We start from the raw sequence: 17,126 nt of genomic DNA, 5'->3' as shown, positions 1-17,126 counted from the left end.
CAAATTGATCTGCTTGTCAAACCATAAATAAGTGCTGTATCAACACATTTCAAAGATAGGAGAGCATTTTGAAGTGTAACAGCAATGGACTGAAGGAAGGAGAACAATAATTTGTTTTATGCAAGTGTATTAACTCCTTACAGCCCTAATTTACACAGTCTTGCTGTTATGTGCATTTTGTACTCAAGTGTTATATCAGTAATTTCTGAGTATTGATCCACCTGGCTCCAATAGCTTAAAATTCCTTCAACCTTGGGAATGTTGGTTGCAGTGTTAATCTAAGCATGTTGAAAGCAAGCATCATACAGATTTTAATGAAGCTTCATAACACGCCTGTAAATTGTAATGTTCAGCGTTATCGCACTCACTTTGAGAGAGAGAGAAAGTTGATCTTCCATCTCACTGCTGTAGTGAGGAATGCAGGATTATCTCTGGATAATAATGATACTTGCTTCAATTAGAAGGAATCAACAGTATTACACATGATCCCAAACAAATCTTATATAATTAGAAAGTATTCCAGTGTTTGTTTAGCAGATACTCTAATCCAAATCAGTTCTTGAGCAAAAGCAATATTAGAAAAATAAAGTCAGCACCAGAAGAGCTTTGTATCATGTAAGTTTTTTTTTTTTAATTTCCTTGGATGATTATTACAACTCAATATAATGACTAAATCATAAAGACCTGCTCCAAGGAACGTACAGGAAAGGACCCCAGAAATTCTGTAACTATTTGGAGAAAGAAGCAGGTGTTAGAAATGAATAGGCTAAATATTTTTTTCCCAAAAGCTAAGACGTCTGGTATTGGGAGATCTGTTTTTCTTCTTAATGGGAAGCTGCTGTTCTCTTTGGCTGCTCTGAGTCTTTCATGTTTCCCTTGCCTGTGCCGAGATGAAGACTTTTGACTGTATGTGAGCAGTAAGAGGAGATGAGGAGTCCCTTTGATGTAAACCTCTCTCACCAGCCTCTCTTCTTGAATAGAAATTGCTAGCTGAGCAGTGAGTTTCTTCTGTTTTTCCTGCCAAAAATTGCTTCCATGTTTAACTGTTCATTAGTATGAAGGTGAAGGTAGGTCTGAGCTGCCAGTGAAGCTTTATCAGCCAGTTATGATTACCTTGATTATTTACTTACTTTTCCAGCACTAAGAATGGTATTGCCTCACAGTGGAGAACCAGAGGAAGCTGCAGGTGTTCGTTAGCTGAATGAGAAGGCTTTTCTCTAGTCTAGCCTATTGTTGATACAGCAGTGTTTCCAGCTGTGATGCTTCATTGCTGCCAAGTAGAAGTAAATAGCTGTATAAATCATAGTGATGCTTGTACCATTTGGGTACAACTGATTGCTTGTTGTTTGCAATTGGTAGGCGTATGCTTATTCTCATATTTCAAAGTTAGTTGTTAATATTTCTGTAAAAGGAGTAGATTTGGAAATTGAGGAATGCACTCTTCTGAAGGGTTTTTCTCTAAAATCTGGATTTAATTGCTCACTTAACTCATAAGCAGATCTGTTTAAATTATACCTTAATTTTTCAAAGGCTTCCTTCAGAACTAACAGTCAATATAGGGCCTGAACGATCCAGAAGGTGGTCAGTAACAGTGCAAGTCTGTTTAATTTAGGACAGGAAATGCATACAGCTGCTATATGTGCTGCCTAAAGGCAGAGATTGGAGAGAAGCAGCGATGTCTCTTGATGCTCATGCTTCAAACCTGAAGCTCAGCAGTTTTGCTGTGAGTTATTTGAGTTTCTGTGAGGGAATGGGTAGAAAGCAGGCTGGTTTGGATGGGAAGTTCTCAGCTACCAGAGAATGGCAAGTAGAGTAGTGGGAAGACTGGGGAGGATTAGTGTCCTGAGTTTACTGTTCTTGAGTAACTTGTACAAAGCCGTTGGTGTGCAGCTGCGAAAGCTTAGAGCATAAGTTGATGGAAGTAGGGCTGTCAAGTCTTACACTTGATTCCATCAAGCCTCATGAGGAGTGGCTGAGGGAACTGGGATTGTTCTGTCTGAAGGAGGCTCAGGAGAGACCTAATTGCCCTCTGCAACTACCTGACAGGAGGTTGTGGTGAGGTTGGGATTGGCCTCTTCTCCCAGATAGCATCAAGAGAATGAGAGTGAATGGCCTCAAGTTGTACTGGCAGATGTTCAGGATGGATATTAGGAAGACTTCTCAGAAAGAGTGATGAAGTGTTGGAATAGGCTCCATAGGGAGGTAGTGGAGTCACTGCCCCTGGAGGTGTTCAGGAACATGGAGATGTGGTACTTAAGGATGCGGTTTAGTGGGCAGTCTTGGTGGTTAGTGGACAGTTGGACTAGATGACCTTAGAGGTCTTTTCCAACTATTATGATTCTATGACTAGCTCTAGAGGATGAAGAAAAGGAAGAATGCATGTTACGTGACGCATTGCACTGATTATTTTTTTTTTCTGGTTAGAGAAACCTCTGTCTTTATAGCTACTTGCTAGCTTGCAACAGGAGTCAAAATAGTTTTTGCGAAAGGGAAAATAATAAACGTAGGGGAAAAAAATCAGACTATTTATTATCCTTTTGTCCAAAGCATATGAAGAAGGACCTGAAGTGGAATCCTGGCAGAGCTTCTCGTCCAGCCTCAGCTGCAGTTCGGGTGACTGACTTGAGTTGGCGAGGTAACCTAAATCCCAGTCCACTGATTAAAGATGATGAAGAACTACTTATGGACGAATACCTTTCCCCCAGGAAACTGGTGAGTTGACATCCAACTTTTTAATGAAGTAGAAGAAGGAAACTGGCATATAAAGTGCTGTATTAGCTTAACCTTCAAGCAGCCCTTGTGATGATTGCAGATTGTTGCATTGAATATCTGACAGCTAGGCTTCTGCATAAAATGAATTGTCTTATGGAAATTTATCAAATGTTTGTCCTTTCACCTTGTTTCATGTAAAAAATATGACTAGCATGAATGCTGCTGTCTTTATTGTCAACTTTCTTGATGCAGCGTGAAGTATGGGGTAATGTAATTATAATTTAAAAGAGATCTCATTAAAGCTTTCTGAAGTACCTTGAATCTTAGCATTAGAAAAAGCTTTTTACATGAACCTTTTCTACGGATTGAAAGTATAACTTAAAAAGCTTAACTTTTGTTCTGAATTAGTGAAATCCTCTGTCTTCCTAAGAAGCCAATTGAAATATTCTGCAAGTGTTATAAATACTTCCTCTATTTATCAGAGTGTGAGTTTTCAAAGCACTTTTGAAAGCCGTGTCCCTTTTTGACCACAGGGAAGCGATTTTTGGCATGCGGCTTCTTGAATGAGAGTAACATGCTGAAATCTCCAGCAAAGGAGATCTTGGTTGTATATTGTGCTATATTTGCTCAATACTAATTAAGAGTAAAATCCCTTGGGAGCTAAGAGCTGGGAAAATAAGTTCACTTATTCCTGCTGGAGGGAAAGACAGCTAGGAGCAGAAGTTAGGAGGAAGATGCATCTTTCTGTGTTGCAGAGCTGGATAGGAGTCTGTGTAAGACAGATGGGAGCAAGGCTGTGCTTCAGATGCTCCCAGAGAGCAGGATAGTGTTCCACATCCATAATCCTATGTGGATTCACGTTCTGCAGGGGCCATGTTCCAGCTCACGTCTGACTGCAGGTTTACATGATTTCCTCAATATATGCCAACCACTGTTTTGACCATGCACTGGAGCCTAGACAGCTAGTTGTTCTCAGAATGTCTCTTCCAGACCCAAGTCTTCTCCTAAGAACGTCACTTTATCCGTAGAGTAATTTTGTATATTTTAAACTTTCTGGAAATAAAATTTGATATGTGGCCTTGTGATCTTTCCTTGGTTCATCTCAACCACTGACAACTTATTGGTCTTTTTTTAAAACCTGACATGGAGTTTGACCAGAGTAATATGTTTGTGGCCTACTGTACCCTTTATAAGCCCAATGGGAAGCTCACAGATTAGTCTGTTATCTTAGGATATGAAATGAAGCCTATTAGAGCAATCAAAACAGCTGCCCTTTGATTTCAATAAACTCTGAATGAAACCCCTAGAAAGCGCTTTAGTTGGTATGGTTTTTTTTCTGAACCTTTTAGTTCATGATCAATTATAAGCAGAAAAGCATACGCTAAGGCAATGCTACCCATGTCCCAAGAAACTGTATTTCATTATTTTGTCGTATTTTATTTTTTTATACAGATCAGAAGTTAAGTTCTCCAGCAGTTCCACATTTTTCTTAGTAATGGAAGAAAGGCTTTATTATTCATATAATAATAAATGAACTCTTGATCTTAATCGACTCTTGCCACTTTAAGATCGTGTGCATGAACATTTGTAAGGAATTCACTCTTTTAAATGGTTGCATGCTGTCCTACTAATTTTTCTGGATGCAGTTATCTCCTGGCCCTGGAACCTGACATTTGTGTTGGCATAGCTGAGATGCTTCCTGTTGAGAGGAAAAACTACATGACTTTGTCAAGGAAACATTAGCAGTGCTTATGGCTTGTTTTAATATGCCATTTATTTATTTATTCGTTTACACTGATCAAACTGAAACTACTGCTTCCATGGGTTTACTTCTTCTGCATTTTCAAACGTAAAAATAGGTATACTGTCCAACCACTTCAATCTGGAGAACAATCACGTGCCTATTTGTATAGGAACCACATGCCATTGATAACCAAGTGGTTTGAAAGGTTCTGCTGCTTGAATCAACACACTTGCAATGTCGTCTTGTTTGTCTTTTAATAGCTGTGAATATTTTAAAGGTTATTGATTGTATTCAGCGAAGGGCTCTAAGAAGGAATGAACAAGTTTTTAAAATACACGCTTATTAAAGTTATACTATAAAGGTGAGGACATAGGCCCTGGTTCTGCAGTGTTGTACAGATTTCTGACACCTGATGAAGATTACTGAGGAGAATTTTTCCAAGATATATGTTGGAACAAAGACAAATATATATATTCAGTTTTACTCCTTGCCCTTGCAGGTTTTTTGTTGCGTTTTTTTGTTTTTGTGTGAGGAAGCCTTGAAGGTCTAGCTGTACGGAACCTTTAAAGATTGGGTGCTCTGCATCACAGCCTGCAAGCTTGTCTGAATCCATGCATTTGTCCTTTTTCCGGAGGGATCATAGTCTCCATTCAGTAGTGAAATCATTACTCTTTATTAGCAGTCTCCATTACTAAGGACTCTCAAAAAGATATGACATTCGTATTCCATCACATTTTCTCCAGCTGTCAGGTTGTTTTCCTTCAAAAGAGGGGAAAACTTGGCCTAAAAATGATTTCCTTTTTATTATTCTTTTTCCCTGTCTTTTTTTTTTTTGCCTTATTGAACTCCATAGCACAAGAGACAGACAACTACTCCAAAACTCTCCTTTGCTATTCTCTTCCCCTTCACATCAGACCATCACCTTGCTTAAATCTTATGCTTGTTCTCTATGGCCTTTGTGGTTTTCTATGACCTCATTTCAACATAATGTTCGTTTTGAAATCCTTTGTGATTCCATATTCTGCTCAGGAGAATATCATTTTCAGTAGTTTTTTTTTCTTTGCTTGCTAGAATCTCTCCTATTGTAATGTCACACTTTGTCCTTTTGCATTTGATTACTCTTCATCTAAGCTACAGGTCGAAAGTGTTTGATGCTAGGGCTGGTATCATTTGCTGTTCTTTTTATTCTTTCCACTAGTATCAATAGCAATTTTCTGTTGTGCTGTTTAGTTTTCATCTGTATCAATAGGCATTCTTTGCTTTTCCATTTGTACATGTCCTGTTTAATGTTTACAGCTCTGTTCTTTGCCTTTGCTTGTGTTGTGCTTATGTGCTGTCATATGCTGTAGAGTGTTAGCATGAACAAATTCTTCCCCATTCTCCCTTTATTCTGAAAACTAGTTTTTAATGGGGAATACACTGATTTACCATTAAATATATGGATCTGAAATTTGGAGTTTCACCTTTCTTGAATCCAATTTTTACTCATTGACCTCCCCCTTCCCCCCCAACACACACACACCTCCTGCTTGCATTTTGGAAACAAAACCTCTTTCTGACTTCCACAACAAGCAATCAAATTCACAGAACAAACTCATTTTACAAATGATCTTCCAGACATTGTCATGTTCTCAAAACTAATCAGTTCCTCAGCTTTTGTTATCACCATGATTTGTATATGGTCGTCAGAGAAGAAAGGCAACGTTCATCTTACTGCACTGTTTATTGATCCTGCTCCAATTAATCGTGCTTTCTAAACTTGGGAACACATGTTCGGAAGTGGTGTTTAGCTTTGTTGTAGGGTATACTTCATATGGTATGCACTTGTTCTCGTGGGGAGAAGAAAATCTTGGAGGGTCCTGGAACAACAGATTGGATTCACACTGAAATGACTCAATCACTTCCTTTTTTGCTCGGCAGAAAGTTTTCCTCATGATTGTGAGTTGTATAAATCTGAGAAGAAACTGGAAATCAAGGGAGCAGGTGCAGAATCTTGATAATTTGTGATATGTGGAGTCAGGAGATGGGCATAACTGATTTAATTTGGATCTTCTGATTCCTTCCCTAGAATTGGGTAACCATTTATAATGATTTAAAACCAAAGAAGTTCAAAGGGACCTCTGGAGGTCTTCTAGTTCAATCTTCTATTGAAAGCACAGCTAGTTTCTGCATTAGATCAGATTGCTTGAGATGATAGATAGTAGTAAGCATACTGTGAATAGGAAAGTAGTTACAAACCCTCATTTACTTTCAGAGCTTTCCTTTCATACGTTCTTATCTTAATATTAAAACCTTTACTCCCGTGAAGGCCTATATATATCCTGATACATAAACATCTGATGTTTTATGTTCAAATTTTCGTGTCAGGAATATATTTATATGCATATATTTATACACATATGCATGCCTTTTATTAAAGACAGATTTTCATTTGCATATAGTAACAGCTGCTTAACTAACTTAATGGTCTTGGATTGTGAGTGTTTAGGACACAATATTGAAATGCAGCCACTTACTATGCACTTAGTTGTTATATTAAGAACAGGAATTCATACTATGGTATATTTTGTATATCTGTATGTGGGAATGTAAATCCTTAAATCTGAAGCAAAAAATTTGCATATCTGTGATATTGTGCATATTAATTCAGGCAAGTTGGACCTGAGCTTGTGTTTCTTCCTGTAGGAATGATACAGGGTATTTCTGAGAAATCACCAAACCTCCCATATAGTTCCAAGTCCCACATTTCCTTTGAAGCTTATGATAGTAAGAAAGAGAGCTCTTAGCAGCCTGTAGCATCAGATCCTGGTTAGCAGTTGACAAAGGAAAAGTGTCAGTACTGTGAATCCCCGGGATGGGTCAGCGAGGAGCTGAGCCAGTGATGGCAAGACAAGGCTGGGACTTGTGCATGTAGAACTGTCAGTGTGACCTGGAGTTTTAGCATGAGAAAAAAGGCATCTTTGCTGAAGTATCCATTTCCATTTAAATCCATTTCAGTCGTTTCTTCACTGTTTTTGTACCAGCCAAGAAGATCCTAGTACTCAAAGCCTTGTTAATGTTCTAGTAATTTTCTTCTTAGAAAAAATAGGAGTTGTCATACTTGCAGCAATGTTATTTTCCTGTGCAGGGGGAGATGATTCTTGGGTTGGGAATTTGAAATAAAATCCCTGTGAAAAGCAATGAACGCATGAATAGACATGAAAATGATATTTGCATACAGGTGTGGTATTAGAAGAAAATAAGCTCACTGCTCAGGAATTCCTGTGCTAGCCAAATTAACCAGCATCAGCAAAATGAGCGCACAGCTGGAAATGCTTCTCAGGCAGCTGTGTGCAACATGCTTTTCAGCAACATCTCTGCTTTTCTTGGAGCATGTGAAAAATCTAGTGAGGAGCAAAGAAATCAGCTGTATGCACCAGCTTTAATTGCACAGATACTATTTCCAATTAAGGAATTCACAGGGAGTTGCAAGTGGGACTCGAACCGGATTTCCCAGTATCCCCAGGTGACTTTCCCAGCATTCCCAGATTGGGAAGCTCTACAAACACAGAAAAACATTTCACTTGCAATTTTTTATAGAATGCTTGTGGCTTTTCTTGTCAGTCAGAAGAGAAACTTTCCAGATGGGCACGTGCTCTCCGGTTAGGTGTTGGCCAGACATTTTGCATGATAGGAGTGCTTTGTGAGCTATTATGGAGTTGCTTCTTAAACTACTGGCTAAACTAGTTGCCAATAGCTTTTTCATGATCTTGTGAAAAAATAGTTTTACTCTTGTTTCAAAGGAGATGTAAAACCATAAAATGAACTTTAGCTGTCTTTGTTTTACTTATCATTGATTCTTCAAGGAATTGTGCAGTGCTTTTCCATAAGAATTTATTCTTCCAAATAAGAAGGTTTAAGATGGGGTATAGTGCTGCACAAGTTGTCAGACCACGTTCTTGAACATCGTGTGCAAGAAAGATTTTGTTGTTTGATTCTTCAGAAAACATCTGCCTCCTCTATCTAACCAGTATCCACCTCAGTGGGTAGGTGGCAAGCAGAATCCTCTCTGGAAACCAGCAGTCAACCTGGAATTATAATTAGCTTTTTCAGGTCATCTTTCTGATGTAATTCCAACTCTGCCTTGATGAGATCCTTGGTCCCTTTTTGTATGCTTTACAGCTGTAAACAACAGAAGGAAACCCTAGATGGCACAGCACCTTCATGGCTGTAAGCGTTCCTGGGGCACGGGCAGGAGTCCTGTCTCTGGCTGCCAGCACAGCCTTTTGAGCTTTGGGCAGACAGCCATTACTTGACATCACAGTGGGACTCCTGAATTAGGGCAGGAGTTTGTCCTAGAGCTGGCACAACCTTGGAGTGAAGGGCTGCATAGCCCCTTAGCACAGCTTGTCACCCACACAGTGCCAGACATCCCTCTGTCCAATCTGATCATCCCTGGCAGTGTGTTTCGCTCTGATCTTCTTACAACCTAACAGCGGTCAAATCCCTTCTGTGTACCCCTCCTTTTAAACTTTGCTGAAGGTTCCTGTGCATTAACATCAAACAGTAGCGTAAAAGGAAGGTCCTTATTATCTTCTTATTTTAAATGCTTCCACGTCCTTCCTTTACTCCCTCCTTTCTTGGTGCCAGAATTGTGGCTGTGACTTCTGACACCCCTTCATCTGCACCACTATGCCAGGAAAGGTGCGTAGGGAGTAGGAGCGTCCCAGCTGTCCTCCCCAGGAATCTTCTGCCCTGACCCTTTGCTTGCTAACCAGCTCTCAGCCACACCTGGGCTCCTTGTGCTTCTAGAGCCTTTGTAATGAGCTCATATCCTCATTTCGTGTTACTTTCACATAGTATGATGGCTTTTGCATCCCACAGCCTGTCGGTTTCAAACTCTCTAAGAACTCCCTCAGCATCAGCAGGAAAAAGTGTGCTTTTCCTGGTGATTGTTGGAAAAGTGGCACAGGGAAGTGGGAACTGTGAACAGATGGAGTCTGATGCATTTGTTTAACACATGCTTCAAGCAGCTATCTATAGTTCAAAGAGCCAGTGGTGGCAGTTAACAACCTTATACAGTGCTAGGGCCACAACTCCGCTTGTTGCAGCACAAAATGTTGGTGAATTAAATGGCTCATCTCTCAGCCAGGGGGAAAAGAACAAATGGTGGATCTGGAAGAGGAAAAGGAGAACAAAGTCTGGTAGCCCCGTGTGGGAAGAGAAAGAATAGGAAAATCCATAAGAGGAAAATATAACCTTGTGTGGCTTTTATTCTTTGATTCTGAAAGAGGAGGACAAGAAGCAGAAGTGCATCTCTTGTGGTCAGAGTAGTGAAAGGAGGCTGTCTGGGATATGGCAAGGGGAAGAATAGTTTGGAGGAAGCAGTGGAGAAAGGCAAAGGCCCTGCATGGCGCCAAGACTTTCTGGCCTTTACTGATAAAGTGTATGTCCCAAAGGTCGTTGTTCTGGGACCACTTTCTATTCAGTCTTTTAATAAATTGGGCTATTGAGGCTATTTTGACATGGACGAGGGAGGTATTTGTCAGGAGTTGCCTTTCATGACAATGAGCTTGCATCCAAGCCCAGCAATTTGAGCGTGTGGATGTGTGCCAGGATGTCAGCTAGCTCTCATTTCTCACGTGCTCTCATGCTACATGACAAATAGTGTTGTCTGCTGAAAAGGATGACTGCAAAATATGGATTGCAGGAAAGGACCTTGTGTTTACTTGGGGGAGAAAGCTGTCTGTAGTAGGCATGCTTGCTGCCTTTGAAGGAGCAAAACAGTTCTTCTGGGGTTTTTGTCTAGGGATAGAAAGCATACTCCTGGATGCCGCTGAGGTCTGGGGTGTTTTTGCCTTAGATCTTTGTCATGCCCTACTGTAAAGGCAAGAAGGCCAGAAGCTTAAAATCAGTTAAAAATTCAGATTAACAATAATTTTAAACACAGTTTCTGAAAGGTGACTGGAAAGCAGGTGAAGACTTTGGATAATTCTGTTTCTGAGGAGTCTAACTCAAAGCCTTACACAGGGTGTGAGTTTTTTTAAGGAGTGATGCTCAGCTCTTTCATCAACCCTGGTCCTGATACGATGCCCTTGTAACTTGTCATCTCAGTTTCACTCAGTGTTTTGGTCCATTGTTAGAGAATGTAGAGCCATTAGAGTGAATGAAACTGATCAATTGTGAGCAATATGAATTCTACCAGATGAGTGGGAATGTTGCCACTGCTGTTTTTCCCTACAGAAATGAACTATATGTTCTTGTGATTATTTTTCCCTTGAAAAACTCATAAACAGAGGTGGTCCTATACAAATTCCCTTCTAATGAATCATTTCCCCTTTATTAATGTTAACCTCCAAATGAAAACAAACTAAAGTGTTCTGAGTTTCTAGTTGTAAGAAAACTTATTTCCAACATGTAGATGTCATTGAGTGACTATGTTCCTTCATGTTAAATAGAGTGGCAAAAGGCAGAGCAAAATGTATGTGAATGTATCAATGCCAATTTCTAGATATTTAAGGAAAGAACCTGTGATAGCTGCATGCACACACATACCCTTGCTTAATACAGTGGTTGACCCTATCACAGAGATTTTCCAGAAACAATGAAAGATTTTGGAGACTTCCTTTGGCATTGACTAGTTGTTCTTTTCTAAGTAATTTGTAATTCTTGTAATTAGTGTTGTGTTCCTTCAGAAATGCAATCATTTTATGATTGTCTTGAGCTGAGATCTTGTTTTCTTTTTGGTAGTTTTGGATTAAAAAGCTAAGCATTGTGTTTTGTGGAGTTTTACTCTCTAGCACCTTTTTGATTACTGGTGACACCAAGGGTACTCTTTCTTATCTTCTGAGGATTAGTAAAATATTACACAAATCTTACAATGTGGACATGTAGTTTAAATGAAGTTAATTGGCATGTCATCTTTTGTTGATTTGCAACTTGAATGTAGTGCCCCGTCTTGACTTTGTGAGCATTGTAAAAGTTATATGAAGCTGAAATAATTCAGAGCTGCTAGAAAGAAAGCTCTTTGAATACTAGATTTATTTTAATGTTATCATATGTCTAGCTGTTTTGACCTGGACTACATGCTGACATAGCACTGGTTGAAAACCTTTCTACGCTTTTTTTGTTCCTGTATCATCTGGCTCATTGTGTGAGAATACATATGTATCCCTGCTTATTTTTACAGAAAGCTTTGACAGGGATGGATGATCTGCAGCAAGTAAAGGCCCTGGAGATGCGAGTAGATACAAGAGAGAGCAGCTTGGGGAATTTTGGTAAGAAAACAATTCTTTCTCAAATTTTCCTGTATTGTATTTTATCAGGACTGGGGACTTGGAAGCTGTATGTAAATGTAAAGCACTGTTGTGCTTGAGAGCACTTGAAACATATTCTTCCTGGTATCTCTCATTTCTTGATTACTGTTTTCTTCTGTGAGACTCTAAGACTGAACGCTACAGCAATGGATGGATGACACTATTTAGGGCTACAAAGATGCTCAAAGGGCTGGAGCACCTCTCCTATGAAGAAAGGTTGATGAAACAAGTTGGGCTTGTTTAGCTCGGAGAAGGGAAGGCTCCGAGTAGACCTCATTGTGACCTTCTAGTACTTGAAGGGAGGCTACAAGCAGGAAAGTGGCTGACTTTTTACGTGATATGATTAGTGATAGGACAAAGGGAAATAGCGGTGAGGCGCTGGAACAGATTGCTCAGAGAAGCTGTGGATGCCACATCCCTGGAGGAATTGAAAGCTAGGTTGGGTGATGCCCTGGGAAGCCTGATCTGGTGGGTGCCAATGGCAGAGAGATACAGCTCGATGATCATTAAGGCCCCCCCAAGCTAAACCAATCTATGATTTCTTTCTAATGCAAATTAATTTGAACAAACTCCTCATGACATGCCTCAAGGACTTAAAGGAACATTTACTGATTAAGTTGCCCTCTAGATTATTTGATGCTATTCTAGAGAGACAGAGTAGCCAAAGTTCAGTTTGTCTCCGCTGAAAGATTTCCCTGTGGCTGGGGAAATCACTAGTAGTATCAGACTGCCAATGCTGCCAGTCTCCTGCATTTGCTTCCTGTGCTACCTCTTCAAGCTGTACTGAAGAATGCACTTGAGGAAGCTCCTCTAGATACATCACTTGATGAGCCCCAGGAGGCTCTGAATGCTTGTAATTCACCTCTGTGTCATCATCTCTGCTTAAGAGAAGTAAGGAAGTAGTGGAGGAATTTCTTCAATAGCAGAGTCAACACTGAGAGTATGGAACATTCCTTTCTTCCAGTGCTGGAAGGCATTTCTGTAAGCAACCTGTGTACTCCTATCACAGTCAAGTCCATCTTTGCCTGCACTGAAGCTGAGTAATTATTGCAATATTTTGTGTACCAAAGAGAGTTGCACCCCCAAAAGCTGGTGCTGGTATTTTCAGACAAGCAGTTTATTTTCCCATGCAGAGAACCAAGGTGTGCAAGTGACAATAACGCAACAGCCAATCCAATATCTTTGGGCCTTCTGATATCAAGAATAGTTAAAGGAAGTACAGCGAAGGGGCTTTTGTTTTGAACTGCACAGACGTTTTATGGATGGCCTCAAGTTCCACTAGGGAATGTTCAGGCTGGGTGTTAGGAAATAGTTCTCCAAAGGAGTGGTTGGGCACTGGCACAGGCTGCCCAGGGAGGTGGTGGAGTCACCATCCCTGTAGGTGCTCAATAAACATGCAGATGTGGTACTAAGGAACATGATTTAGTGCACAACATTGGTGGTGGGTGGACAGTTGGACTAGATGATCTTAGAGATCTTTACCAACCTGAATGATTCTGTGATTCTACGATGTGTATGGATTATTCAGTTTATTTTGTAGACAGGTTCATTTTTGATAGGCACTTGGTAATTTAAGTCAAATTGCATCTGTTTCTTTCAGAGTTCATTATCTATTCAGTCTTGTTTCCTCTGGTTGATAAGAAAATCTTATTACACCATTTCTAGTAGTGCTCCAAAGTGGTGCTCCCATTCCCATGTCATTATGCATTAGCTGTGACAAGCTAGCAAAATGTCTTACCTTATCTGTAACTTCTGTGTTGTGGTATTATCTTAAACATGTAGTCCCTTCCATTTCCTCTTTTGAACTTTACCTCACTGTCCGTTTCTCCTCACATGCTCATACAGAAACGCTGTAGGATTTGTGAAGTATTTTAGAGCAGAAGAGCAGAACAAGTTAATTTACATGTCACTGATCTCTCTTTCTCATGTTTCCTCTGCACTTCCTTTTCCTTCCCATTACTGAAATAAATCCCTTTCCTTCTGCTTCTTTTGAATAAGTTTTTGCAGCTTTTACAAAATGCAGAGCACTGTTCCCAGAGCACGTTGCAAACAATTTCCATCTTATGTCCCACTTTGAACCAGGAGTTGGACTTTAGGGGCTGTAAAAAACAGGAGCTGCAGATGCCCACTGCTTTTGAGAGTAATGAAACATCAAGCAGTATGGCAGGACAGTTTGTACCTTCAATATGAGTGGTGTAAGCAAGGCTGACTGCGTGCCAGCTATCTCCCCTGAATCAGTGCACTGCCAAACTGGTTCCTGTTCACAGGGAAATAGATAAATGGAGTGAGTAGAGTAAGGAACAGACCAGCCGCAATGAGAGAAGTTCAAGCCTGACAGAAGGGAAAGCTTTTCTACTGTGATGAGCAATAGAGATACCGGAGAGGTTGTGAGTGTATCACAAGCACTGAGATCCTGCATCTTCTTAGCAAAACTTCCAGAGTGGTTTTAAACACTTTGAGGGTTTTTTTATTAGTGTTCTACTTTGGGCTGCGGTGAACTTGGAAGCACTGTGTTTCACTCTTTTCCAGTTTGTCAGGACAGCCTTTAAACAGAGGTGTGATATAGAGGGAAGGAACAGTTGTATTTCTTTGGGACAGGGTGGAGGCTTAAACACTAAAAGACCAATATTAAAATGTTTTCCTGTGATCGGTATTAGAATAATGAAAAGCTTTGTGCCAGAACTTGAGTTTGAGCATCTTTGTGGGATTCAGGATAGCTGCTGAAATCTGTAGCTGTTTGTTCTCACTGCACCTTGCTGAATGACAGGCAAAGCACTGAACCTCACTGGCAAGTCTTATATCCAGCTCTGCGGAATTTGGATTTACTTTTGTTCTCTATTACGGTGTGTAGGCTTCAGTTTATATTTGAGCAGATGGACTATTTCCTTTTTATTAGCTTATCCCTGCAGCTTTGATTGCTGACAGATCTGGGGCCATTTTGATGGCCAGTTCGTAGAAATCCCTGCTGAAAGTAATGGTTGGATATAGTCATTTAAGACACTACATAGTTCTCTTATTTCTAAGTGATTTTAATAGCTACAAATCAAGTTACCCACAATGCTGTTCACTGGTTCTTATTCAATTGTTGCCTTCTGGCAGCCAGTCTAAGTTGATTATGTGTCTGGAGACTGTTGCTTCTCTTTGGTGAGGCAGCTGTTTGCTGCATGGGGACTGTGCAACACTGCACTGCTGCTCGGCAGAAAGTGTTTTATCAAGGAAAAGCTCTGCCAAAGGTTCAGCAATAGGCATATGTTATTTTCCATACCGGTTTGTCTTATCTGTTTGCTTCTGCTCTGTTTGTCAGTATTTCTTTGTAAGAAGCAAAGGCAAAAGACACTTACTCTCCAACACGTGCCTTCCTAACCAGGCTGCCTTTAATTCGTAGAATCATAGAATGGTTTGAGTTGGAAGGGACTTCTGAAGGCCATCTGGTCCAACCTTCATGCAATGAACAGGGACACTTAGACTAGATCAGGTGCTCGCAGCCCCTCCAGCCTCACCTTGAGTGTCTCCAGGGACATCCACCACCTCTCTGAGCAGCCTGGTAATTTAGCTGGTATGAACAAGCTTCACTGAGAAGATACGACGGCAAGGACTGCAGCAGGTCTTGGGCAACCTCTCCAGCAATCAGAAATACTTCAGCAGGGGATTTGTGTTAAACTCTACAGTGGTGTGTCTTTTTGTGAGATATGATCTCGGGTAGCTAGACAACAGCTAGCTTGGGTTTGTCTGCAGATACTGCATTGCTATATAAGCAACAAATGTAATTAATACAGATATTGTGGCTTTTAGAATATAATAAAGCCAGCACCTTGCCTGCTTTCTCTTTAGTGCTAGTGAGTTATGTAAATGTCACCTGCTATACCAAGGCAGCTCAGAATGAGATCTGCGTTGCTACTCTGCTCATGAAGTTCAGCACTTACGGCAATGTAGCTGAATGTATATGTATCTCTTTTTATCCAGAAATGGAGCTAGTAATCTGAAAAATGCAGTCTGTTGCTCTAAAGAAAGCAGCTCCAAGGTCGGTGCTTGCAGGGGAATGCTCATTTTATAGCATAGTCAGGCTTCTCCCTGCAAATGCACATTGCATTGGAGGGCCAAACTAACATTTACATGAAAATATTTTCATTCTGGGTCCTATTTTGATTTAAAGTTTATTAAAAAAAAATCAGGTATCAAGCACCTACCTCACATTTTTATTTCTACTATTCATTTAGCTTTTTTGTTCCACAGGAGTAGTACAGCAGAAGAATTTAACACTCATGCACTGTTGCAAGGAATAGCACTGAGACTCATGGATCAGTGGCCATGGTGGGGATGGGTTGATGGTTGGGCTAGATGATCTTAGTGATCTTTTCCAACCTATGATTCTACAAAATGGCTACTTAGTAAAAGGGAATCGAAGACAGAAGAGATAACACTGCATGCTGCTCTCAGTTCTCAATCAGACCAGTAGTGTGATCATAAGCTTTTTAGAGAAATACTTCATTAAAATCCTCCAGGCAGATTATCATGCTACTGCACATAGCATTCGCTTCTTTTTAACTTACTACAGAGCCCAGGGGTCGATGGTGCCAAAATACAATAAAATGTTCTAGATGGGGGATTGTGTTACAGTAATGAAATAACCAGATGTGAAAATTATGTCTTCAGCCTGCCACACCCCATGGCCTCCTCAAATCCTTTAATAGCATATTTTTCCTGAACCAACCCCAAATATATTCAGTAGAAAGTTTTCTTTTGAACAAGACTCATTTCTCTTCAACTCATCTTCTTAACTTCTCAGATTATGACTTTTAAAGCCTGTTTGCTTCTTAATGCCTCAGGTTTCTTATCAGTAACAAAATAGTATTTTTTTAAATCATCTACATTTTGTTTTTTTTTTCCCTTGGGGTCTGTTTTAGCACATGGATTATGTCTACAGAAGTCTTTGCTCAGTAGCACTTATAACTGCTGTGAATAATTAACAGAGATAGTGGTATCTCCTCTGTTGGGACTCTGAAGTATTTTTTTTTGCCATACTTTATAAAATTTGACATGAAAATGTGTGCCTTGCAGGATGAGGATGGTGTGTTCATAATTTGTGCTATAATTTTTATGTGTTATGGAAAATTATTAAAAATAAGACTAAAAAAAATGCATAATGAGCTTTTAGTATTTTCTAAAGAGCTTTGCAAACAAATGATGTTAAAGATTTGCAGTATAACATGAAATTCAATATGTGGATTATAATCACTCCCAAACAGCATTAGATGAAGATAATGCTTCTTCTGAAACATGATTTATTAAAATGTTTTTGCCATAAACACTGTTTGGGGAAATGGAATGAACAGCATGGTTTTCTTTGTTTGCTTGTGAGATTCCACTCCCTTTTT

General features: G+C 40.0%; 1 protein-coding gene across 2 annotated transcripts in view; it reads left to right on the top strand.

Annotated features, from left to right (window-relative positions):
* The window catches only part of LRRC56 (leucine rich repeat containing 56), a 53,336-nt gene that overhangs the window by 10,269 nt on the left and 25,941 nt on the right, over window positions 1-17,126 (top strand). For both annotated transcript variants that reach the window (XM_019615440.2, XM_031553466.1), the window contains exons 3-4: window positions 2,548-2,712; window positions 11,625-11,712. In XM_019615440.2, coding sequence (XP_019470985.1) covers window positions 2,548-2,712; window positions 11,625-11,712 — 253 coding nt within the window. The remainder of the gene's footprint in view (window positions 1-2,547; window positions 2,713-11,624; window positions 11,713-17,126) is intronic.

This window comes from Meleagris gallopavo, chromosome 5 (assembly GCF_000146605.3).
Source record: "Meleagris gallopavo isolate NT-WF06-2002-E0010 breed Aviagen turkey brand Nicholas breeding stock chromosome 5, Turkey_5.1, whole genome shotgun sequence".
NCBI lineage: Eukaryota > Metazoa > Chordata > Aves > Galliformes > Phasianidae > Meleagris > Meleagris gallopavo.
Note: the sequence above shows the minus strand (reverse complement) of the source record. Positions and strands in the feature narration are given on the sequence as shown.